The sequence below is a fragment of the Cervus elaphus genome, chromosome 24 (genome assembly GCF_910594005.1).
Source record: "Cervus elaphus chromosome 24, mCerEla1.1, whole genome shotgun sequence".
NCBI lineage: Eukaryota > Metazoa > Chordata > Mammalia > Artiodactyla > Cervidae > Cervus > Cervus elaphus.
The window spans coordinates 24,116,392-24,143,105 of NC_057838.1; the positions used below are offsets into that span (position 1 = coordinate 24,116,392).

General features: G+C 39.6%; 1 protein-coding gene across 2 annotated transcripts in view; it reads left to right on the forward strand.

Moving 5' to 3' along the window:
* Nucleotides 1-314: 314 nt before the first annotated feature.
* OXSR1 (oxidative stress responsive kinase 1) overlaps nucleotides 315-26,714 on the forward strand; it is a 94,711-nt gene continuing 68,311 nt past the window's right edge. The window contains exons 1-3 of one of the 2 annotated variants that reach the window (XM_043885603.1): nucleotides 315-733; nucleotides 18,111-18,223; nucleotides 24,977-25,085. In XM_043885603.1, coding sequence (XP_043741538.1) covers nucleotides 664-733; nucleotides 18,111-18,223; nucleotides 24,977-25,085 — 292 coding nt within the window. In that variant the 5' untranslated portion in view covers nucleotides 315-663. Of the gene's footprint in view, nucleotides 734-18,110; nucleotides 18,224-24,976; nucleotides 25,086-26,714 lie in introns of those variants that run through there. The other variant, XM_043885604.1, reaches the window with a different exon arrangement.

A 26,714-nucleotide genomic window follows, 5' to 3' on the forward strand; every position in this document is an offset into this window, starting at 1 on the left:
ATGCGACGACGGAGACGGCAACGTGCCCTCGCCGCCAGAAGTGGCTCCGCCCCCTCCACTAGGTTGCCCTTTGGTCGCCATGTTTAGTGTGGCTACTACCTCTGCTACTTTCGGCTCTTTTCTGGCTTTCCGATGCCCTTGCTGAACTCCTTTCAAAGTATTTCTTCCCTTCCACTATCAAATTCGTCTTCCTTGGGCTTCCTTCTTGCTCGCTGCTTATCCAGCCACACTTGAAATGGCAGCTGGAGGCGGGGCCGAGGTGGGGGGCATGCCCGACGCGGTGACGTCAGCGCGCTGCGTGTCGGCAGGTGGAGGGAGAAGGGAAAGTTTGGCCAGTGCGTGGGGCTGAGGTGGAGGGCGGGACAGAGGGGCTGGGCCCAGGCGAAGCTCTTGTCGCTGCTGCCGTGGAGGCCGAAGCCGGGACCTGGGCCGGGGAGGGGAGTGCCGGCCGGCAGAGGAGCAAAGAGGCGAGGTTCGCGGGTGCTTCGAGCCCCCCACCGCTCTGCCGCGCGGCCACCCAGCGCCAGGCGCCGTCCGACCCGTGGCTGTTCGCGAGGCGGTTGGTGGGGGCGCGGCGGCAGCGGTTGGGGGTGGGGAGAGGCGCGGCGAGGAGAAGAGAGAGGTCAGTGAGTTTGCGGGAAGACCGAGTGTCGTGCCGCCGTCATGACCGAGGACTCCAGTGCCCTGCCCTGGTCCATCAACAGGGACGATTATGAGCTGCAGGAGGTGATAGGTGAGAGCTGGCGCCGCGGAAGGGGGAGGCGCCGCGCTGGGCGGCGGGTGACACGCCGGAACGTGGGGTCCCGCGGGAGTTCGGGGAGCGCAGGACTCCCAGATATTCGTGGGCGCTCGAGTGGCCCGGGGGTTGGTAGGGCGCGTGGGTGAGGCTCGGGGTTTGTGCAGCTCCTGCAAGGCGTGGAGGGGATTTTGAGAGGCGCGCCGATGCGGCGAGGTGGGGTGGGGTCTGAGAGGCTCGTCAGAGATTTGTGTGGCGACAGATGTTTGAACCTGAGCCACAGATGTGTCTGAGAAAAAAAAGAAAAGTGAAGATGTGGGACAGGCCTTTACAAGGCGTTGCGAGGAATGGGGTGTTGCAGTTGGGGGCTCGGTCATCTATTTATGGGGTGATAGGTTAAGGTGCTTCTGTTCAGTTCTGCATCCGCGTGAGAACCCCCCGGGAAGTGCCAGGCATTGCTCGGGTGGAACTTGGGAGCCTCTCCAGATGAAGCTGCAGGTACGGCACTGAGCGACGTAGACCAACTTACGACTGCTTGGAATTGACTTGCCAGCCAGGGAGGTAGACATTAAATAAGTAGGCAAATAAAAAGAATTACAGGTTTTGGCAGGTGCTAGCCAGGAAACAAGCAAGATGTTCTGAGAGAGAGTAACGTGGAGACCTAGTTGGGGCCATTTCAAGGAAGATGCTTTTTCTGAGGTGTCGACATGGAAGTTGAGCGCTGAAGGATGAGAAAGAGTCTTGAGGGCAAAGGGAAGATTGTTCCTTACTGAGAGATGAGGAAATGCAAAGGCCCCAGAGAAGGGGAAAAGCTTGATGTGTTTTAGGACCCGAAAGAAGACTGGTAAGCTTAGAAAGGTAAGAGAGGAGCCAGATTTTAGGGACCTTCTCAGCCTAGGAAATTTGAAGTGTTATTGGAGGGTTTCAAGCAGAGACATGATAAGATCCTATGGGTCTGGCTGTTGTGTGTGGAATGGATTTGAAGGGGGTCTGGGAATACCAGCTGGCAGAGATCAAAGCTTGCACAAACATGAATTGTAATTCTCAGAGAGGCACAGTGATTGGGGGAGGGTGGGGACTGGGGATAAGGGGAGTATTTGTTGGACAACAATAATCTAGTGATCTTAGAAATCAAAAGGGAGTGGGTCAGCAGACCCCTGTGTATTGGAGGAAGAAGATTGTCTGCTTTGCTAGATCAGCATCCCGTTCTAAATTAGTTTTATAACAAAGAGTGGCTGAAAACTCCTTAGCTGTCTTGGGGGTTGGGGGGAGTGACTGTTTATTGCATTGTGTCAGTGTTTAGAGAAACTTTGTCACATTTCTTTTTTTTTTTTTTCCCCACTTGCTTCTTGTATCAGAACAAATCTGGGGTAAGATTTATGTGAAGACATCCAGTCTTTTTCCTTAAGTTGCTTCATGGATCTGGTCCTTACTACATGCTGCATCTTTGATCTGTACTGGTTCATTCTAAAGATTGCTTCTGAGTACTCCATCAGAATTTCATATTGAAAAAAGGGATTAAGTGGGAGACTCCAAAATGATGTCTAAAAAAGCAAGGAAAAGGGGTCTCTTATCATTTTAGAAGAGGAATTTTGCTTTACCTTTCTGGTAAGGTGTACATCTTTCTAGGGTGGAGAGTAGCATTGTGGTTGTTAATGCTTTTGGTATTAAGGTGGCACAAGGCTCCAGAGCTTTAGAAACTTGTTGATTTGCTATTCTCAGACCAATAGGGTGTCTGTGAGTGAGCAAAAGGGAGGCTCAGCCCTCTGGGATAGGGTTAGTCATCTTCTCACTCCAAAAGTTAGGAACTCTCATGTGATTTGACCACCTTAGTTTTAAAAACAACTTTACTCTGAGATATAATTTCACCCATTTTTTTTTTAGTATAAAATTAACCCATTTTAAAGTGTAAAATTAAATGATTTTAGTAAATTTATTGTGGTGCACCAATCAGTATAATCCAGTTTTAGAATATCTTCATCACCCCGGTGAGATCCCTTGTGCCTGTTTACAATTAATCCCTGTTCCTACCTCCAGTTTCAGGCATTCGCAAACCTTTCCAACTCCATAGATTTGCCTTTTCTGGACATGTCATGTAAATGGGATTGTATAATATATAGTGTTTTGTGTTTTGCTTCATTCACATAGAATAAAATTTTTTCATTTTTAAAAACAATTTATATACCATAAAATCCACCTGTTTTAACTGTACAGTACTATAGTTTTTTGGGTGTTTTTTTTTTTTAGTAAATTTACAGAGTTGTTCAGTCATCACCACAATCCAATTTTAGAACATTTCCATCATTCCAAAAAGATGTCTCATGTCCATTTGCAGTCACTCCCTGTTCCCACCCCCTGCCGAAGGCAACCACAAATCTACTTTCTGTCTCTATAGATTTGTCTTTCCTGGACATTTTCCCATAAATATGATCATATAATACGTGATCTTTTGTGTTTGGTTTCTTTTACTTGGAGTAATGTTTTTTGAGGTTCATCCATATTGCTGCCTGTATTAGTGCATTATTCCTTTTTATTGGATACCACTTGATGGTCACTGCATTGCTCCCGCCTTTTGCCTATTTTGAATAATATTGCTGTGAGCATTTTGTATCAAATCTTCAGGTGAACATGTTACATTTTTATTGAGTGGAATTGCTGGGTCACATGGTAGATTTATTATATGTTTAACTTTTTAAGGAACAAATTTTTCAAAGTGACTGTGCCATTTTACATTCTCTTCGGCCATGAATGAGGGTTCCTGTTTCTCTGCATCTTTGCCAGCATTTGTTGTCTGTCTTTTTGATTAAAGCCATCCTAGTGGATGGGAAGTATATCTGATTGTGATTTTTGTTTTGCATTTCCTTAATGACTAATGATGGAGAGCATCTTTTCATGTGCTTATTTATTAGCTTTTCATATCTCTTCTTTGGTGAAATGTGTATTCCAATCTTTTTCCGGCTTGGGTTGTCCACTGGGTTGTTCTCTTCTCACTAAATTATAGAGGCGAGTGTGAGTGTTAGGTGTCTATTCATTCTGAATATGAGTCCTTCACCTGATACGCGATTTCAAATATTTACTCTGTCTTTTCATTTCTTTGGCAAGGTGGGACAGCAGGGAGTCAGGACTTGCTGGATCTTAGTTCTCTGACCAGAGATCGAAAGTGGCCCATGGCAGTGAAAGAGCCAAGTGCTAACCACTGGACAACCAGGGAATTCCCTTATTACAGCATTTCCTCCCCCCCCCCCCCCAATTTTATCATTTTCTTAATGGTGTCTGCTAAAGCATGAAAGTTTTGAATTTTGGTAGAGATTATTGATTGTGCTTTGGGTCTTGTATCTAAGAAATCTTAACTAGCCCAACATCACAAACATTTTTTTCCTATGTTTTCTTTTAAGTATTATAGTTTTAGCCCTTAAATTTAGTCCCCTGATGTATTTTGAGTTGAGTTTTTTGTAAGGCATGAGGTAATGTTTTACAGATGAAGACACGTGCATGCATGCTCACTCAGTCATGTGACCCCAGGGACTGTGGCCCCCCCAGGCTCCTCTGTCCATGTGGTTCTCCAGGCAAGAATACTGGAGTGGATTGCCATTTCCTTCTCCAGGGGATCTTCCCGACCCACAGATCAGACCCGGGTCTCCCACATTGCAGGCAGATTTGTTACAGTGTGAGCCACAATGGAAGACTTAGAGATATTATAAGTGCAGGAGATACAGGAATTGAACGTGCATCTCCTGCATTGGCAGGCAGAGTCTTGAACCATTGAGCCACCTGGGAATCCCAAAGACACAGACATAGAAAGGTAAAATGACTTGTCCAAAGTCAGAACTAGTTATGGGCACAGTTAGTACTGGTGTCCAACTATTGCCTAATCCAGGATTCTTGTCCTTGCATCTGCATTTTGATTGATTTTTGGAAGTAACTGAAAGATGGTGGTCATCATCCCACCTTAAAGGAAATATCCTTACAATGGGGGGGAAAAAAAACTGGAGCAGATTTTTTGTAGATAACCCTTTTAGTTAGATTTATTCTCTTTTGCGTATCCTGTTTTGTCATTTTTAAGATGTTTTCTTTCTTGTTAATGAGTTCCTAGAAGTTCCTAACGTACTTCCACTACTCCACTCTTCATACACTGTGTCTCACTTCATCTTCTCAAAAGGGAGGAAAAAAAGTTTTTCCTTGAACTACAGCTTAGCACAAGCAGCAGGGGCCAATAAAACACTGTACAGTTACTCTAACTTTGCTTCCATGCTGAAATGTTTGAAATACAGTATTTTGTAATAAGCTCTAAGTAGTTTTCAAAATGGATTTTTGTAATTTCTCCAGATTATACTCTCTTTTTTTCAGGAAACAAATGATCAAAGTCTGGAAAAAAAGGCTTGAGGGAATCTTTTGAATATCTGTTTTCAAAGATTCTATTTTAAGGAAACAATATAATGGTATCTCCTTTTTTATCAAAATGTATATTTATTTGAACTATAATTTTTTTTTACATGTGCTTCTTAGAACTGTATTTGTGGGGTTAGTGTCTCATGTTGTTTTGTTCTCTCATTTTCTAGCAGAATCCTATAGAGAAAAGAAAATTCCCTTCCTAGAACATAATAAAAAAGTATAGGTTGGGAATTCAAAGGACTTCCTTTTAAAAAATTCTATTATCTTAAGCATGTTTTGGCAAGGGTTTGAAGTTCTTTAAGTATGATTACTTGTAAAAGATGTAGTATTAATCTCACAATAATCATTCATCTTTTCAGTGTTTTTGCACTCCTTCCTAGTCTCTACTGTTGTGTTAGAATTTCTGACCAGGCGTTCTGCTGTACTTGATGCAACTGTAAGAGTATGGACTTCGGGGTTGAACTGACCTGGGATTCAAATCCTGGCTTTACCTCTTGCTACCCATCTGATCTTGGGCAATTTATTAGTTTTAGTTTCAGGTTTTTGTCTGTAAAATGGGGATAATGGTACATATGTCACTGGGACTGTTGTATGGAATTACAAGTGTAATTGTTTATAGGAAGCTTTTAGCTCGTATTTATTACTCCATACTGATGATTGTTATCCCTTTGTTTTTTTCTCCTTCTTCCATTTCCTACTTTTTGGTACTGCCATAAAATGTGAAATACTACATGATTTGAAGTCTTCTAACGCTTGTAATCTTGTAGTATTTTGAATCTGTTGTAATGTTTTTTGGAACATCACTGAATCTTTTTTTTTCTTACTTCCAGATCTCATTCAAGTTCAGATGGCTTTGGGGATTTGTTCTGGACATGGTAGTATACTGTGTAAGGCCCTATATTGCCCACAGTACAATGTATTGGCAAAGTGGGAAATCAGTCTGACAAAGGCTTTGCCATGTTGCTTTTGTTATCATGCATTTTGAAAAATCTCAATAAATATTTAGTGTTTACCTCAGCCTAGGTTTAGAAAACTGTTCTTTAAGATCTGTTTTTAGTAAGGTGTGATTCACCAACCTTTGATACTTTGGTGAAGGCATCCCACTAAATTTATTCTCTACTATCTCCCCGCCTTTTAAATTTTCATCAGTTGTTCACTAGCTACACCTTTGATGTCTAAAGTATCAGTTACCAAGTACAGATTGCAGGATCCCACCTGTAGCTCCTCTATTAATGTGAAAGACATAATATTCCGTTGATAGAGTGATGTTTAATGGTTAGTGTATTTTCTCCCCTGATTGGAAGACTTTGCTATGGTAACATTTTCAGGAAGCCACATTGGGCCAACCACCTCATAGGGTTGTATCAAATAGGGATTGCACTTGACTCTCTGTAATGGAAAACAAATAATAGTGGCTTAGTAAAATACTCTTTTGACTCCTTTGTATGATAGGAAAACTGAGGTGGCAGCCTGGGTGCTAAGCCTTCACTTAGCACGTGACTCGCATTCTCAGAGTTGCAAGATAGTTGTTCCACCCCTAGCCTTGTGCCTGTGTTCCAGACCAGAAAAATATGGCGAAAGGACAGAGTCACATGACAACTCAGGTGGTTCCCTTTCAAAGGGCTTTCTTTCCTGGAAGCCTTACTCAGTGACTTACATTTCCATTTTATTGGGCAGAACTGTGTCATTTGGCCATTTGCAAATGAAATGACGCTTTTTATCCAGCACATTATTACTTCAGACAAAATAGGTCAAGGATCTGTTTTTAAAGAAGGGATAAAAAGAAATTAAAAAAAAAAAAAATTTGTTGTGACCCACACAAGTCAAAAAAAAAAAAAAAAAAACAAAGAAGGGAAAATTATATGTTGGATAGGCAACTAAAAATGTTGGCCTTGTGTTTTTTGTTTTTGGTTTTTAAAATTAAAATAGTTAAATAAGACATTGCAAGTAAGTAATTTAACCTGACGTAATAATCAGTTAATAAATGTTAGCTTTAATCTGAAGAGACAGTTGCCCACCAGTCAAGAGCATGGTGTTGAAACATCATGTAGTTCTGGTTTCTAGGCCCTTCTGTGCCCCTCAGTAATTAATGACCTGTCTTACCTTTGTTTGCCTTGCTTTGTAAGATCAATAATACCTAACTCATGGAATTATTGTGAGAATTATATGGAAAAAAAATGCAAGTAAACAGTGCTCAGCGTAGCATTTGGCACACAAAGTAAGAGCTCAATAAATGTTAACCAATGCTTATGACGGTAATAATGAGGTAACGCCCATGAAATCTTTGTATGGAGGACAAGCATGATTTTTATGATATTTTTGTGTTTGTTCTACCTCAAGTGAGCAGATTTTTTTTTCTTGAAAATGTATGCTACTACTCGATTGACTAATCCATTCACCAAATATTTACTTCTTCTTGTGTGTTAGACACTATTTTGGATGCTAGAGATAACAGCAGCAAAGCAGACAGAAATCCCTTCTTTTATGGACTTTATAATCTGGTGATGATGAAGAACAAATAAAAGTAGGGGAAGGGATGGGAACCCCTGGGGAGAGAGATGAGTTTTAAGTAGGTCAAGGAACGCCTTCCTGAGAAGATGACCTTTGTGGAAAGACTTGAAGGAGGTGGAGAAGTGAGTGTTGTGGTTATCTGCAGGAAGTTTGTTCCAAGCAGAGGGAACAGCAGGAGCAAAGGTCTTGGAGAAGGAACATGCTGCTTATGTGACTAAGGAGTAAGGAGACAGGGGTGGCTGGAGCAGAGGGAAACAAGGTTGAAGGGGTCGGGAAAGTAAAGTGGTAGGGATGGATGGTCCTGGCTATCAGATGGTATGAAGCCTAGCAAGTCCTGGCTTTTGCTTCACATAAAGTTTTAAAAGGATTACCTAGGCTGCTAGGTGGAAAATAGTGTTGTGAGGGTATGGGGGTAGAAGGGGAGGTTATCCCAGGGAGAGAGGTAGTAATGGAGATGATGAGAAGTGGTCAGATGCTGGTATAATGCATTTTGAAGTTAGAGATATGCCTTTGGGTTAGATGTAAGAAGTATCCAAGATTTTTTGGCAGGAGCATCCGGAAAGATGGGGTTACTATCCATTGAGATAGAGATCACCAGAGTAAACAAAAGAGATGATTCATTGTAAAACCATCAGGCTGCTTGAATAGTTACTCAGAGCATATGGCAAAGCGACTTGATTTTCATCTTTGTATGGAGAACAAGCATGATTTTTATGATAATGACTGCCCTTATAGGTGTTTCTGTAAAGGAGTTTTAATTTTCACTATGACTCTGACAAGAAGGCTGATTGAGAAAAAGGTTTACAAAATTGTTTATTCTTGTGCTTTCCATGGTTCAGGTGAAAACGCCTTAGTCATCTTTCTGAATGACCAGCCTGGACTAACTCTTTAATGGCTGTGTAAACCCTTACTAAAAAATATTTAAAATCTTTATAATACCTATCTGTTATAGTGATGGTTGGTCAGAATTTTGGGGGAAAAATATCTGCAGTTGATTTGGTTCATTTGACTTATTTTTTCCTCACAGGTAGGAATAAATCCATATTTTTGCTTACTCTTTATTTCAGGATCTAGTTAAGTGGAGAGAGACTGGAAGTAAATTTTTTTAGTTCCCCTCATGCCTTTGGGCAGCTCCTTTTCTGTCTCAAGGGATAACATCACCCAGTTTGAAGGATTTCAGAAGAAAGCTCAGTCATGATTTTGCACTTTGATCCATTCTGGTATGTAATATACACTAATACAGCAGTTAAAGAACCAGAGGACAGAAGAGTGGAAGAGAGGGGACCTGGGGGTTGGTGTATGGAGGATGGACAATATATAAAAATAGTGAACTTCTGAATTAAGATGCTTTATTGGAAATGGTCTTACATTGTTTTACAATTATTTTCCACCATATTATTCTTCATATTAGGCCAGTGCTTATTTGAGGGCATTAGAACAGTAACTTTCACACTTTGGCTAAACCATTCCTAACAGATAGCATTTACATATTTGCGTGTGTATTTACACTGAGATAAAAGTTCTACAAGATGATATTTGCATTTTAATTTTATTGAAGTATAGTTGATAGATAATATTTACTTTTACTATGTGCAATATGGACTTCCCTGGTAGCTCTGCTGATAAAGAATCCGCCTGCAATGCAGGGGATCCCTGTTCAGTTCCTGGGTTGGGAAGATCCCGTGGAGAACAGATAGGCTATGCACTCCAGTATTCTTGGGCTTCCCTGGTGGCTCAGATGGTAAAGAATCTGCCTGCGCTGTGGGAAACCTGGGTTTGATCCTGGTTTGGGAAGATTCCCTGGAGGAGGGCATGGCAACCCACTCCAGTATTCTTGCCTGGAGAATCCCCATTGACAGAGGAGCCAGGCAGGCTACAGTCCATGGGATCGCCAAGAGTCAGATACAACCGGGCGACTAAGCACAGACATGTGCAATGTGTCCTGATGGTTTCTAATTTGATTCTGTTTAAGAAAAAATGATGGTTGATATCCAATAAGTAGACTTAAGGATTGAAAAATTCCTCATGAAGGAACCTGCTCTAAAGAAGAAAAAGAGAAAATATGTATCGCACAGTACTTACATTAAGAAAATGCAAATTTGAGTAGAATGTATCATATAAAATGCAACATGCTTTCAATATTTTTCTTCCCTATACCCTCTTTTGTCAACATTTTGGTGAAATTACCTTTTTATTTGGAAAGAAGATGAGAGAATCGAGAGGAAGGAGGAAAGTTTTAATGATTTGCACATTTTTTTTTTTTACTGTTTACAGTTCATCTCTGTCCAAGGCTGTATGTGCAGGAGAACTGGTGATTAAAACATGGGAAAAAACTACAATTTAAATGGTATGGGTGAAGATGGGGAGTTGGTGAGGATAATTTATCCTCACGTATTTTGATAAAGATTCACATACTCTAGAAGCATAATAAACCTTCCCTATGCCAAATTCTTGGGTGAACACAGCTATTTTTTTTTTTTTTTACAGCTATGTTTTTTGACAGTTAAACATCTAAGATAATAGGTAAATAAATGAACAATAATGACATTCATTGAACATTGCTTCACTTGATGCTTGCTAAGTCACTTCAGTCGTGTCCGACTCTTTGTAGCCCCGTGGACTGGAGCCCACCAGGCTCCTCTGTCCATGGGATTCTCTAGGCAAGAATACTGGAGGGGGTTGCCTTGGCCTTCTCCAGGGGATCTTCCCCTCCCAGGGGTCGAACCTGCGTCTCTTACATTTCCTGAATCTGCAGGCAGGCGGGTTCTTTACCACTAGTATTTCCAAGCATATAGAGATCCCAGAGTTACTGTGCTAATGGTAGTGGAGCTAAAGTTTGAATCTAAGTATGTTTTCCATGGAGCTTCCTGAAGTTAGGTGAGTTTTGAATTGTGCTTTCTTTAAAAGGAGGGGAAGGTGTGGGTTAATATGTAGGGAACAAGGTGGATGGCTTGCCCAGAGGCATGGAGATGGGGATAAACTAAATTGCATCTGAGATATGGAAAGTAAATTAAAGTTTTGCACTGTCAGGAAGTACAGTATCAAGTAGTGGCTGTGGTTTAGTATCTGAGGAGTGATATTGTGCAAATGGAGTGTGAAGATTATTAAGATGAACAGATGGATTGAAGCTTAGGCAGGGTTTTTTTTAGCTGTCTGTGGAACGTACTCATAGCTAACTATCTGTGTACTGTACTCATTTGTGTGCATGTGTGTACGGTTCTATGCACTTCTATTACAGGTGTGTGGTTGGGCTTCCCTGGTGGCTCAGCTGGTGAAGAATCTGCCTGCGATGTGGGAGACCAGGGTTCGATCCCTGGGTTGGAAAGATCCCCTGGAGAAGGGAACGCTACCCACTCCAGTATTCTGGCCTGGAGAATCCCATGGACTACAGTCCATGGGGTCGCACTGGACACTGTTAAGGGAAAAGGGTGTGTGTATAGGATGCTACCTTACTGGGCTTCCCTGGCGGCTCAGAGGTTAAAGTGTCTGCCTGCAATGCGGGAGACCTGGGTTCGATCCCTGGGTCGGGAAGATCCCCTGGAGAAGGAAATGGCAACCCACTCCAGTATTCTTGCCTGGAGAATCCCATGGACGGAGGAGCCTGGTGTGCTACAGTCCACGGGGTCCCAAAGAGTTGGAGACGACTGAGCGACTTCACTTTCACTTTTTCATGGTTGTGTAACTGCCACTAAATTCAAGATACAGAACTGTATTCCACCACACAGTCTCTCAGGCTACCCCTTTATAGCCATCCTAACCTGTCTACCCAGGCTTCCCAGGTGGCGCTAGTGGCAAAGAACCTGCATACCAGTGCAGGAGACATGAGAGACCTGGGTTCGACCCCTGGGTTGGAAGATCCCCTGGAAGAGGTAATGGCAACCCACTCCATTGTTCTTGCCTGGAGAATCCTTATGGACAGAGGAGCCTGGCAGGTTACAGTCCATAGGGTCGCAAAGGGTCAGACACAATGGAAGCAGGCATGCACACACAGCCTGTCTACCCACATCCCTTATCCCTGACAACCACTAATCTATTCTCCATTGCTGATATTTTTGTTATTTCAAGAGTGTCATGTAAATTGAGTTGTAAAATATGTAACTTTGAGATTGGCTTTTTTCTCTCAGTGTAATGCCCTTGAGGTCATCCAAGTAATTGTGCATATCAACAGTTTGTTCATTTTTATTACTGAGTGGTATTCCTCTGTGTGGATGTACCATATGTTTAACCATTATTCTATTAAAGGATATTTGGGTAGTTTCCAGTTTTTAGCTATTATGAGTAAAGCTGCTGTGAATATTTATATGTAAGTTTCTGTGTGAACATGTTTTAATTTCTCTCAGATAAATACCAGGCATATAAATGCCAAGTTGTACAAATTCATTTCTTTTTTTTTTTTTTTAAAGTTTTAAAAGGAATGATCCAACTATTTTCCAGAGTGGCTATACCATATTTTATATTTCCACCTACAATGTATAATAATGTTGTTTTACCACGTCATCATCAGCATTTGGTGTTATCACTTTAAAAAAATTTTTTTAGGGCCTCCCTGGTAAAGAATTCACCTGCCAATGCAGGAAATACCTGATTCCTGATCAGGTTCGATCACTGATCTAGGGAGATCCCACATGCTGCAGAGCAACTAAGCTGATATGCCACAACTGCTGAACCTGTGATCTAGAGCTTGGGAGCCGTAACTACTAAGCCCATGTGCCACAGCTGCTGAAGCCCAAATGCCCTAGAGCCCATGCTCCACAACAAGAGAAGCCACTGTAGTGAGAAGTCTGTGCACCAGTGTGCGCAGAATAGTAAAGAAAATGTAAAGTTGAGGTGGTGAAGAACCTGTGTGCCAATGCAGGAGACATGAGAGACCTGGGTTTGATCCCTGGGTCGGGAAGATCCCCTGGAAGGGGATCTTTACTTGCCGCAACTAGAGAAAAGCCTGAGCAGCAATGAAGATCCAGCACAGCCAAAAATAAATTAATTAAAAATTTTAAGAAATTTTACTTTAACCATTCTGTTAGGTTATCCTATCTCTGTTGAATTGCTGTTGTACCTTTGTCAAAAATCACTGTGTTACATTTGTGTGAGTCTGTTTCTGGGTTCTCTATTCTGGTGTGTATGCATCTGTGCATCTGTCCCTCTTCTTATACCATACTGTCCTGATTACTGTAACTATATAATATGTCTTTAAATTGGGTTGTATGAATCCTTCAACTTCATTCATCTTCTTTACTAGTCTGTTGATTATTTGAGGGCCTTCCTTTTTCATATACATTTTAAAATGAAAAAAAAAAACAAACCTTGGAATAAGTTTGTCTGTGTGTACAAAATACCTTGAGAGGATTTTAATAGGAATTTCATTAAACCTGTTTGAAGTCAATTAGAGTACTGACATCTTTACTACATTGATTTTTCTAATTCACAAACATGGTATCGCTCCAAATATTTAGGTCTTTTTTGTTTTCTTTGGTATTTTATGATTTTCGGCATACAGATCTTGTTCTTGTTTCATTTTGGGGGAACTTGTAAATGATACTGTGTTTTAAGACTTTGGTTTCTACTTTGTTGTTAGTATCTAGAAATGCAGTTGATTTTTGTGGGTTGATCTTTTATCTTGCAGCCTTGCCAAGCTCTCTTATTAGTTCTAGAAGCTTTTCTTATGTGGACAGTCATGACCTCTACAGACAGGATCAGATTTATTTTTTTCTCATCTGAAAGTGAAAGTGTTAGTCACTCAGTTGTATCCAACTCTTTGTGACCTCATGGACTGGGACTCTCCAGACTCCTCTGTCCATGGAATTCTCCAGGCAAGAATACTAGAGTGGGTTGCCATTTCCTTCTCCAGGTGATCTTCCTGACCCAGGGATTGAACTTGGGTCTCCTGCATTGCAGGCAGATTCTTTTCCATTTGAGCCATCAGGGAAACCCAATCTAATCTGGATGCCTTTTATTTTTTTTTCATGCTTTATTGTGTTGTCCAGGACTTCCAGTGATATATTAAAAAAGAGTAATAAGAATGAACATCCTTGCCTTTTTCTCAATCTTAAAGGGAAGCCAGTCTTTCATCAGTATGATGTTAGCTGTAACTTTTTTCTGCAGATGTTCTTTATGAGGTTGAAGAAGTTACCCTCTATTCCTTGTTTACTGAGAGGTTTTTTTTTTTAAATCATAAATGCTCTTGGATTTTTAAAAAATCTTTTTTGCATCAATTGATATGATCTTATGACTTTTCTTCTTCAGCCTGTTGATGTAGTGTATTACAATGTTTGCTTTTTGTTTGTTTTTAATATTACACCAAAGTAGCATACCTGGAATACATACTACTCTGTTGCTGGTTTCAATTAGCTGATATTTTGTTAAGGATTTTGCAGCTGAATTCACGAGAGGTATTTGTCTGTAGGTTTTTTTTTATTTCTTGTGACGTCTTTGTATAGTTTTGGTGTTTATAATACTGGTTTCGTTAAATGAGCTGGAAAATATTCCTGCTTCTATTTTTTTCTAAGTTGTTGAATTATGAGTTAAAGTTGTTAGTTGTATTCCCCCTTTTTTTTTGTATTCCCTTTTTAAAAGAGATCAAGATATGTCACATAACATAAAACTAACCATTTTACTTCAAGTGACCATTATATCTATTACTGTGGGCAAGAATCCCTTAAAAGAAATGGAGTAGCTCTTATAGTCAGCAAAAGAGTCGGAAATGCAGTACTTGGGTGCAATCTCAAAAATGACAGAATGATCTTTGTTCATTTCCAAGGCAAACCATTCAATATCACAGTAATCCAAGTCTATCCCCCAACCACTAATGCTGAAGAAGCTGAAGTTGAACAGTTCTATGAAGACCTACAAGACCTTCCAGAACTAACACCAAAAAAAGATGTCCTTTTCATCATAGGGGGTGGGAATGCAAAAGTAGGAAGTCAAGAGATACTTGAAGTAACAGGCAAGTTTGGCCTTGGAATACAAAATAAAGCAGGGTAAAGGCTAACAGAGTTTTTGCCAAGAAAACTCACTGGTCATTGCAAACACCTTCTTCCAACAACACAAGAGACGACTCTACACATGGACATCACCAGATGGTCAGTACTGAAATTACTACTGCACAATTGCACTCATCTCACACACTAGCAAAGTAATGCTCAAAATTCTCCAAGCCAGGTTTTAACAGTACGTGAACCGTGAACTTCCAGATGTTCAGGCTGGATTTAGAAAAGGCAGGGGACCAATTAAGATAAATAACTTAATTAAAAAAAAATAGAAAAGTCAGGGGAATCAGAGATCAAATTGCCATCATCTATTGGATCACTGAAAAAACAAGAGAGTTCCAGGCAAACATCTACATCTGCTTTATTGACTACGCCAAAGCTTTTGACTGTGTGGATCACAACAAACTCTGGAAAAATTCTTCCAAGAGATGGGAATCCCAGACCACCTGACCTGCCTCCTGAGAAATCTGTATGCAGGTCAAGAAGCAACAGCTGGAACCGGACATGGAACAACAGACTGGTTCCAAATTGGGAAAGGAGTACGTCAAGGCTGTTTATTGTTACCCGGCTTATTTAACTTATATGCAGAGTATATCATGTGAAATGCCGGGCTGGATGAAGCCCAAGGTGGAATTAAGATTGCCAGGAGAAATATCAATAACCTCAGATATGCAGATGATACCACCCTTATGGGAAAAAGTGAGGAGAACTAAAGAGCCTCTTGATGAAAGTGAAAGAGGAGAGTGAAAAAGCTGGCTTAAAACTCAGCATTCAAAAAAACGAAGGTCATTGCATCAGGTCAGTGGAAACAGTGACAGACTTTATTTTCTTGGGCTCCAAAATCACTGCAGATGGTGACTGCAGCCATGAAATTAAAAGACACTTTCCTTGGAAGAAAAGCTATGACCAACCTAGACAGCATATTAAAAAGCAGAGACATTACTTTGCCAACAAAAGTCCATCTAGTCAAAGCTATGGTTTTTCCAGTAGTCATGTATGGATGTGAGAGTTGGACTGTAAAGACAGCTGAGTGCCGAAGAATTGATGCTTTTGAACTGTGGCGTTGGAGAAGATTCTTGAGAGTCCCTTGGACTGCAAGGAGATCAAACCAGTCCATCCTAAAGAAAATCAGTCCTGAATATTCATTGGAAGCACTGATGCTGTAGCTGAAACTCCAATAGTTTGGCCACCTGATGCGAAGAAGTGACTCACTGGAAAAGACCCTGATTTGGGGAAAGATTGAAGGCAGGAGGAGAACGTGATGACAGAGGATAAGATGGTTGGATGGCATCACCGACTCGATGGACATGAGTTTGCACAAGCTCCAGGAGTTGGTGATAGACAGGGAAGCCTGGTGTGCTGCAGTCCATGGGGTCGCAAAGAGTAGGAAATGACTGAGCGACTGAATTGACCGAACCATTTCTATGTATAAAATTTAGTGGGTTTTTTTCTTTTTTTTTAAAGTATATTTGCAGTGTTTTGCATTCATCTTCATTGTCTTATTTCAGATCATTTTCCTCACCCCAGAAAGAAATTGTACCCATTAAGCAGTAACCTCCCGTTCTTCTCTTCTCCTAGCCTTTGGTAACCACTAATCTGTTTTCTGTGTTTATGGATTTGCCTGTTCTGGACATTTCATAGTCATAGAATATATGTTTTTTTGTAATGGCTTTATGTCACATAGTGTGTTTTCAGTGTTCATTCCTGTTGTTGCATGTATCAGTACTTGCTCCTTGGCTTATGGTCCCATTACTCTGACTTTTGCTTTCATTGCTTCACCTTTTCTGACTTGGCACTCCTGTGCCTCTTCTGTAAAGACCCTTGTGATTACATTGAGCTCACCTAGATAGATAGATGATCTGGGATAATCTTTCCACCCTTATTTTAATTTAATAACATTTGCGAAGTCTTTACCATTTATGTTAGCATTTATGAGTCTCAAGGATTAGAATGTGGTTATTTTTGGAGTGGGGGTTGGTTAATTATTCTACCTACCACAGGGATTTTAGAGGTTTTACTGTTATCCCATTTCTCCCTGAGGCTGTGTTCTTTTTTTTTTTTTTTTCAGTCTCTCTGTTTTAAATTGAGTAAAACTATTGACTTTATCCTGAAGTTCACTAAATTTATCCTATGTTATCTTTATTTTTCTATTGAGCTTTCTCCAGCAAGGTTTTTTTTTTCTTAAATTTTGGAAATTATATGTTTCAGTTGTGTAATTTCCAGTTGGTACTTAAAAAAAAAAACTTCTCTTTGTTGACATTTTTATATTTTTAAAATTTGTTTTCAGATAATTCTTAACTGTTTATTGAAGCATTTTTGCGATGGCTGCTTAAAATTCTTGTCAGAAATTCCAACTAGTGATTCATTTTGGTGTTTGCATCAGTGTGATTGTCTTCTCATTCAAGTATGTTTTTCCTGGCTCTTGTTGTGACAATGTGATTTTCTTTTTTTAAATTATATTCTGGACGTTTAGGATATTAATGTTAGGAGACTTCTGATCCTATTTAAAATTTCTATTTTAGTAGGCAGTTACTCTGCTTGGGCTTAGTGTGTAAGTCCTGGCCTACTTTTGTGAGCTCTGTAATTCCTGTGATAATTGAGTTTTCAGAGTTCTGGCAGTGTTGTTCTCCTCTGCGTTATTCTTCTGGCCCTGCAGGGACTCCTGTTTAATCTCTACAGGTGTTACCTGGACTGACCGATGGGTGTCTGTTCAGTTCCCCCAACTCCCCATCCCCCACCCCGGGTGTGGGGGCAGGGAACTAGTTGTCCCTTTGGTGCATCTGGTCTACTGTTCTCTGGATGTGGGGTGCAGACGCTGCTGATGTTGATGCTGTGGCCTGGCTGGGTTGTCCCGATGGGGATTGAGAAATCTATCTTCTAGATAGATCACTACTGAGCTTCCCCTTTCACAGTAGTTTGTCCAGAAAGGATGTTTCGCATTTGTTTGTTTATTTGTCTTTCTATCCTGGTTGGTGGTTCCAGGAGGCAGGCTCTTCTGGTGTCCACTCGTGGATAGGTAGGAGGTAAAAGAAAAACCCAGGGAGCTCACAGTGATGCTTTTCCGCACATCCTAAGGGTCCTTAGCTATTCTGTCTACTTCTTTCTACCTCTCTGATTGTCTGTTTCAGATTATCTTTATGATTGTCTGTTGAATTATTTCTATGATATTTAGTTGTATTTAGAAGAGAAGAGCAGGGAAATGTGAGCCTATACTATAATATTCTAGAACTTCTAGAAGTCTAACAATTTTTATTTCTGTGTATGTGTGCTGGTATTTATTGATAGTTCTATGAATGGTCAAGGCTTTTGCTTTTACTGACAACCTTACTTTTCAGAGTGTTTCTCTGCATCTGTTGTTGAGTGTTGTCTGAACAAGTTAAGAATTATTCTTTTGTTTAAATTGTGTGCCCTTAAATTGTGTAGGAGTCAGAAATGTCTTGTTTTAATCACTGTCTTTTTATTTACTCGTTTTATTTATTTATCTTTAGGGAGTGGAGCAACGGCTGTGGTCCAAGCAGCGTATTGTGCCCCTAAAAAGGAGAAGGTGGCAATCAAACGGATAAATCTTGAGAAATGTCAGACTAGCATGGATGAACTCCTGGTATGCACTTCTCATATTTCTTGTATACTCATGTTAGAGTGGGAAATAACTTGAAATTTTTAATTTTTTTAAAAATAAACTTGTGATTTCTTCATTAACAAGTATTGCTTATTGTAAAATTTATAAAATCCCAGTAACTAGAAAGGAAGAAAATCAGTTACAGTTCTCTCATTGTGAGATTGACACTAAATATGCTGTAAGTGCACATTTAGTCATCTTTGTATTTTTATGATGATAATGTCATATACTTGTTCTTGTCTTTAAAAAATTTATCATAGAATTCCATGTCTATAAATACGAATGTAGTTTTCAATATGTATGTAGTGTTCTGTGGAATATTTCATCTAACCTGTTCTCTGGTATTGAATGATTTTTGTGTTCTCTTTATCGTTATAAACAATGCTTGCCTACTTCTTTCTCTCTTTAAAATAGTATCATGCAATTATGATTTCTGGGTCAAATGGAGCATCCTTTAAAAGGCTTTGGTCTTCTAGGAACGTGGGACCAATCTGCATTCTGACCATTGATGCAGATTGAGAGCATCATTGGCAGCACTGGCTCCTCCAAGAGTCAGGGAGAAGAAAGGGGGCCCCGAGAATCTACAGCTGTATGAGGTTTCTGCGGTGTTAAGAACCATCAACACAGGGATTGTTGGGCAGTTCTTTTATACTCCATGACACCTAGAGTAGTTTTAAGTATGTAGTAAGTATTCAGCAAGCGAAATAGGATAGTTTTTCCACATCATTTGATTTTTCAAATCCTCAACTTCTTTGGCTTAAAATGGAAGTATATCTATCTGCTTCTGCTTTGTATACCTCATGAGGTTTTTCTTGAAGATTAAATGATACAGTACTGGAAAACCATAAACTACCCCTCAAATGTGAATTAATATTGTTAAATTGTTAAATAATTTCTCTAAGATCATGCACAGTTATAGTAGAAAGGGCAGAAACTAGGACTGGGATGATTTGTCAGTCCAGAATTTTTTTCCATTGTCCCAGATTGGGTTTAATTTGTAGTATAACTGTGATAAAGAGATAATATAATTATATATTAAATTTTCAGGAGATGGGGCAGATGTATTCTTCAGGAATTGGTAATGCATATGCAGAGGCTGAAGAATTGGGTTGCTAGAGTGATCTTGAGTTGTTTGGTGAGGGAACACGCACTCGGAAGGAGGTGCTGATTGAAACGTTACGTGGTGGACTTAGGTTTACAGCTGCCAGCGAGGACCTTAGAGCACCACTTGGACATGTGAACCGCAGGGATCATAAAAGATGCCTGAATTGTAAACTAATTCTTATTAAAGAAAAACAGTATTTTTAATCCATGTATTAACACTGGAATTTGAAAAGTCCAATATGAATTCCTATCATTTGCCAGTTACTTTTCCGTCGTGTCCGACTCTTAGTGACCCCATGGACTGCAGCCTACCAGGCTCCTCCGTCCATGGGATTTTCCAGGCAAGAGGACTGGAGTGGGGTGCCATTGCCTTCTCCTCACAATCCATAAGGATGGTATAAAGAGGAATCAAAGTCTTTTTATTTACTACTTTATGACTAAAGCACTAAGGCTCAAAGTTTAAATAACTTGACTAAGTTCATGTAACAGTAATAGCAAACACCTTTTCAGTACTAGGCATTAAAGTGTACCTTAACCTCAGGAACATCTCCGAGATAGGTAGTAGCTCTACTCCGTAGATGAGGGAATTAAATCATGATAAGCAACAGAGTCTGGACTAAAAAATCAGGTTTTTATGACTCAAGTCTACTATTTTTTTTCACTTCATAAAATACTAATAAAATGATTAAATCTTAGTTCAAAAGTGTAAAGAGCATCTCTTCTCAAATATGATTTGACATTCTTGAAAGTAATATTTGTGTTATTACACTAGGGCCTTACTTTTAGAGGAATGCAAATTTGATATAGCTTAGTAAAAGGAAAGAAATTTGGTTAGACCTTTATAAAATTTGCCCACATATTCCAGAACTCTTTACATTGCATATATAGTATTTGCAAATCAACAAATAGTAAAGATGGGGGAAAGTGATTTAAAGTAACTTTAAAATAATTGGTGCATATGCAGGTAGGATTCCACTCAACCTTGAACAAGCATCAGAAATATGAAGAATGCCTGATTTGTGGTATTTGTGGTAGTGTTAGGACTTGAGATCTAAGTGCCAGTGGTTCTGTATCTAAAAGGTACAAAGGCCTTCAGTTTATCTTTTAAAAAAATTATCAGCTCAGCATACTCAACTTTTGATGTTGTCGTTGTAAGATTTTTTTTTCAAAACTGTCTTCATTATAATGCAGAAAGGATACTCTGGGTTCTCCAGAAAATACTGATGTAAACCAATTACAGGTGTGCATTGTGTGTGACAGTTACTAGTGAGAAGGCGGTATATTGCTCCTTTCTCTTGTCAAAATGTTTTCTTGTCTAACAACCTTTGCAAAAAGTGTGATCACAAAATCAGCTGTCACATAGTACTACATCTATTTTCTCCAGAGATTTTACTCACAGGCTCTAAGAAAGGCATAGAATGCAGGTGATTGAGATTTTTCTCTCCTCGATAAATGCTTGGACTAGTTTCATCAGACAGACATCTGAGGGGACCATTAAGAGGCTTAAAATGTCTTTTCTTCTATCATAAAGCTCACCATCTGGTTGAAGAGTTAAGGTTCTTGTCTGCTGTAGAAGGCAGAGTGTGACAATGCCTCGGAAAAATTTGAGTGCTCTGTTGAAGTGCAAGGTAGATGTGAACTCCCTGTTATGAAGGTGGAGGCCTCTGTGGAGATGTTTGTGTCCTGGGCCACCTGGGCTGGGAAGACTTGGAAGAGGCACAGAGGGAGACCCTGCTGGGCAGGGGTTTAAAATCAGCAAAGGATAGCATATTATCTAATAACGTTACGAATGTGTTGATAAAATATATATATTAATGTAATGAGGCATTTTCATAAAACAGTTCTTAATTATATTATGTGGAATGCACTATGATTTTTTATCCTGTTTTTGTCTGTTTTTTAATGTGATCTGCTAAGTTTGTTTCATGACCCATATGAGTTGGATCTCATAGGTTGAGGAACACTGGACTGCACAAAGAGATATTGAGATTCTAAATTCAGGGAATAACAATGTAAAGAAAGACACAAATTCTGTCAAAATTTTATAGATGGAAAAGTTGTTAGTTCTAGGATGAGCACTTGTTGATGGCAGAGACTGTTCACTCTGAATGAATGAATGAATAAATTAACATTACTTGTGGAGTGACTCAGTAATGTAAAGTGAAGGAAGATCAACTATGTTGGAGTAATTAGAAAACCAGGGGGATTGCAACACTATTTATAGTAGTTAGAACATGGATGCAACCTAGTGTTCATCAACAGATGAATGGACAAAGAAGCTGTGGTACATATATACAATGGAATATTACTCAGCCATGAAAAGGAATGCATTTGAGTCAGTTCTAATGAGGTGGACGAACCTAGAGCCTGTTATACAGTGTGAAGTAAGTCAGAGAAAGATAAATATCATGTATTAACACATATATATGGATTCTAGAAAGATGGCACTGAAGAATTTATTTGCAGGGCAGCAGTGGAGAAACAGACCTAGAGAACAGACTTAAAGACGTGGTGGGGGGTTGGGGAGATGGAGAGGGTGAGATGTATGGAGAGAGTAACATGAAAACTTACAATGCTGTAGGTAAAATAGATAGCCAATGGGAATTTGCTGGGTGACTCGGGGAACTCAGATGGGCTCTGTAACAATCTAGAGGGGTGGGATGGGGAGGGAGGTTCAAGAGGCAGGGGACATACGTATACCTATGACTGATTCTTGTTCATATCTGACAGAAAGCAACAAAATTCTGTAAAGTAATTACCTTCAATTAAGAAATAAATAAATTTTAAAAAATGAAAAAAGAAAGCCAGAGGGCAAAGAATAGAAATCAAGATGAATGAGTTTTAAAAAGGAGTGAACAATGGTCAGTAAAACATGGCTTTCGAAAGTCTGAGGTGGAGCACTAAAAATTCCAGACAAAGATCTGGTACTCCAGACATATAGGACTGTCAGGAAGGCATTTTCATGACTAGGAGTAGAAGCACTTATGAGTGTTGAGGAAGCTGCTGTGAAATCTGAGTCAGAATGAGGCACATGGGATCTTCGTTGCAGCATGCAGGCTTAATTACCCTGTGGCATGTGGCATCTTAGTTCCCTGACCAGGGATCGAACTCATGTCCCCTGCATTGGAAGGCAAGTTCTTAACAACTGGACCACCAGGGAAGGCCTACCACAATTTCTTTATCTATTCATCTGTCAGTGGACATCTATGTTGCTTCTATGTCCCGGCTACTATAAATAGTGCTACAGTAAACATTGGGGTATGTGTTGAATCCTAAATTCTTGAACACAGTTACAATTACCTGGGTCTTATGATATGGTCCCAGGTAATTAAACAATGAAAACCCATAAAAACATATTTATCTTTCCTATTTTAATGTTGACCTTTCCTATGGCTCAGTGGTGAAGAATCCTCCTGCAGTGCAGAAGAGGTGGGTTCCATCCCTGAGTTGTTCAGATCCCCTGGAGTAGGAAATGGCAGCCCACTCAAGTATTCTTCCCTGGGAAATACATGGACAGAGGAGCCTGGTGGGCTTTGGTCCATGGGGTCACAAAGAATTGGACACAACTGAACGCTTAAGCACACAACAGGTTTGTAATGTCAGTGTAGTAAAACTTTCTGTAGGAATCTTTCCCCGATTGTCACTCCTAATTTTGGATAATTCACCTCTTCAGTGAAATCATATAGTATTTAGTACTTCTCCTATCAGAGCTTATTCATATGTATTGTAAATTAGTATTTGTCTAACTTCTTCACCAGACCGTAAGTTTCATGAAGGTTCATCATTATACTAGTACTGCACCTGGCATAAGGTAGGCACTTGGTAAACTTCTGTTGAAAGCATGACCTGTGTTTAGACAGGTTTACTCCTGTGTCTAAAATCTGTCTTGCATATTTCATCCATTTCTTCTTTTCTGTAATTTTATGTGCTTTGTACCTTGTACTGCTATAGTATCCCACATCTTGTAAAACACAAACATAGTTCCCGCCCACTCTGTGAAGACTTCTTGCCTTAACTGTTCTTTCATCTGGAATTCTGGTAACATTTACCTTATTTGGCATGTATATGCTGTCCTGTACATTCCCTCTTATGTGTACATATCTTATCTATTCAAGTCCTATATAACTGTGCCAATAGGCAGGTGTTTATTACTTTAGTTCCTCTTCCTTATCCTTTGTATTTACTTAGCTTTTAGTACAGAAGATTGTGCTAGTAACTTAGTGGGTAGCAAAAATGTACACAACGAAGTCCTTGCCATAAAAGAACTTACATTCGAGTAGGGAAGATGAGAAGAGAAAGGAATACCTTTCGTTGAACACTTCTTATGAATCAGGGATTTGGAGCAACTTTTACACAGTTGATCTTACTGAACAAATACCAAGGTTATAGGGCAAGTACATCAATAAGTAAAAAGCTGTATAAAGCGCTGTAGGATTTCATTCATTCAGCAAATACTTACTGAGGGTAGACTGTGTGCCAAGCACAATGATACGTGCTAGTAATACAGAGTCTGATCTCTCATTGAGCTTACAGTTTTGTGAGGGATGCAGAAAAATAAACAGGCAACTACAGTATGGTATGATAATTTCCACCATGTGTAGGAATCCACTTTTAAGTACTTGCTTGGGTGAAGTTCTCAGTTTCACAGGGGAGGACAGGCAAATAAGCATCCAATTTTCTATCCATACATATGTGATATAATGTAAGATGTGCATGGAGCTTAGAAGCCAAGAGAAGGGACATGTCACTGAAGCTGGGAAGCTGGGTGGAAGTGGTATTTTGGCTGAGATTGGCAGGGTGATTTGGTCTTTTTAGCTGGATGAAAATGAGGGAAGTGTACTTTAGGCAGAGGGAACAATAGGGTTAAATGTGCATAATTAGAAGCAGCGTGGCTCACTTGAAGTTATATTATGGCTGGATCTTGAAGTTATTAAGGCTGAATCATGATTAGAAGCAACATGGCTCTCTTGAAGTTATTATCGTAGGACTGGGGTGTGTTGAGGGTAGTTTCAGTGAAGGCAGTGGGAATGATGAAAGATAAGCACACAGGAAAGATAAGCACCACAGGACTTCTATAAGGGATCTTATCACACCAAATCCAGTTTAAATTCATTAACTGAGAATAGTGTAAGCTTAGACTTTAGGCTCAGGTTTCTACTTTTGATTTAGTTTATGGCCTCTTTAAAGTGAGAACTGTTAATCATTTCACAAAAATGAGATGAAGCTATTTTGGGGAAAATAGTGCCAAACAAAAAAACCACTCTCTGTTTATTAGTTTTTTTTTATTCTCTGTGACTGTAAAACCTGATTTCCCAAGATTTCTTCAGGGACACCTTGAAGTAAAAAATGTGTCCCAGTGGAGGCCTCTGTGGTACTGTGCCAAGGTGTGATAAATAGTACATTTCTGGTTTCAGAGATTACTGGTTTAATGAGTGAAAGGAGTAGGAATCAGAATGGGCTGAGGGAAACAAAGTGGTTTTTTGGTTTAACCATTCTTGAAGAGATCAGAACCACGAAAATCCTAAAAAGGTTGTGACATAGTCTTTGGAATTCCCAAATCTGGATTCAGTAAATTCTAGTGTTGTTTTAGGCTTGCATATAATGAATTACCATGTTTTCTCTTCTTTGTAGAAAGAAATTCAAGCCATGAGTCAGTGCCATCATCCTAATATTGTGTCTTACTACACATCTTTTGTGGTAAAAGATGAGCTGTGGCTAGTCATGAAGCTGTTAAGTGGAGGTGAGTAGAGTACAATGAAATGCCAACTTTCATGGTTTGGAAAGTAAATACAAATGTTTTCTTTGGTTTGGCTTTCATGGACATGCATTTGAGGAGATACTGGGGTTACAGTATCTAACAATACTAGTGTACAAGGTAAGACAGGTTTTACATGTTGCATTTGGTTGTCATGCTTCTTCAATTTCTCTTAATCTAGGATGGTTCCCTCCTACTTCCTTTCTTCCATTTCACAAACTTATGAAAGGTCTGGTTTGAAGGGTCTATCTTGTAGGATGTTCCACATTCTGGATTTATCTGGTTATTTCTTCCTGGTGATGTTTAACTTGATTTATATTCCTCTGTTTCCTACAAATTAAAAATTAGACCTAAAGGGTTATTTGGACAGAGTATTTTGTAGGTGGTGCTGTGTACTTCATATTGCATCACATCAAGAAGTAGTATTTGCTGTCCGGTTGTATCTTTAATAGTGATGTTGATTTTGATTGCTGAAGATTATGACAGCCAGGTCTCTCCATGGGAGAGCTGGCTTTATTTCCCTTGCGGCTAGCAAGTAGTCTTTGGGATGATGCTTTGGCACTGTGAGTATCCAGTTCCCCAAGTCTTTGATCTCATGATTTCTAATATCCATTAACAGTCCTTGTTTGAATCAATTATTTTGTCAGAGGTTGCAGAATGATAATTTTTTCTTTTTTTTAATTAACATTTATAAAGTGGCATTCTTTGCTGGAAAGGAACTTTCCAATATTAAATGGGACTTTTTAATTATTCTATACTGTAGTTCCTACTTAAGAAAGTGAAGTCGCTCAGTTGTGTCATGTCTGACTCTTTGCGACCCCATGGACTGTAGTCTACTAGGGTCCTCTGTCCATGGGATTTTCCAGGCAAGAATACTGGAGTGGGTTGCCATTTCCTTCTTCAGGGGATCTTCCCAACCCAGGGATTGAACCTGGGTCTCCGGCATTGCGGGCAGTCACTTTAGACAGGATAAATGAGTTTTTTTAAGGACCAATTTTCACAGTAAAGAATTAGTTTAATAATCACTGCCAGTGATTTTTTTTCTTTTTTCCCATTGAGTGATGCTTTCTTTTTTGAAGTATTACTATATAAACTCAAGGGTTTTTTTTTCATATATTCAGTGCCTTTCAATTGGTTACACTCTTTTTTTTTGATGCTCAGGTTATTCAAAATTTTGTTAGTGGAAGTCTCTTCAAATGTACTGTGGTGTCCTTTTGACATGATCCATCAATCTTTGATAACCTTGATTTTTGGTTCAGTATAAATGGTTCGCATTTGTGTTGCTTTTCTCAGAATCAGCCAGTATTCTAAGGAGCCCTGATCCTTTTTATGGGGAGTGGTATTCAGAAAGCAGAACTTGGATATCTGAATACTGCTACTGTTTTGTCCCTGCTTCTGTTCGGAAGAGCTTGGAAATACAGAATATTAAATCATAATTTGATATCAATATTTGCAATTCAGATTTAACATTACAGACCTTTAAAACTTTAAAAATTATACTCGAATCTCTTTTCTCTCACACAGAAAATCTTGGTCCCCCATATTAACATAATTATGTACTGTATCCTGCACTATTGTGTATACAATTATTTCTGCTTTAGTCCTTAGAATAAA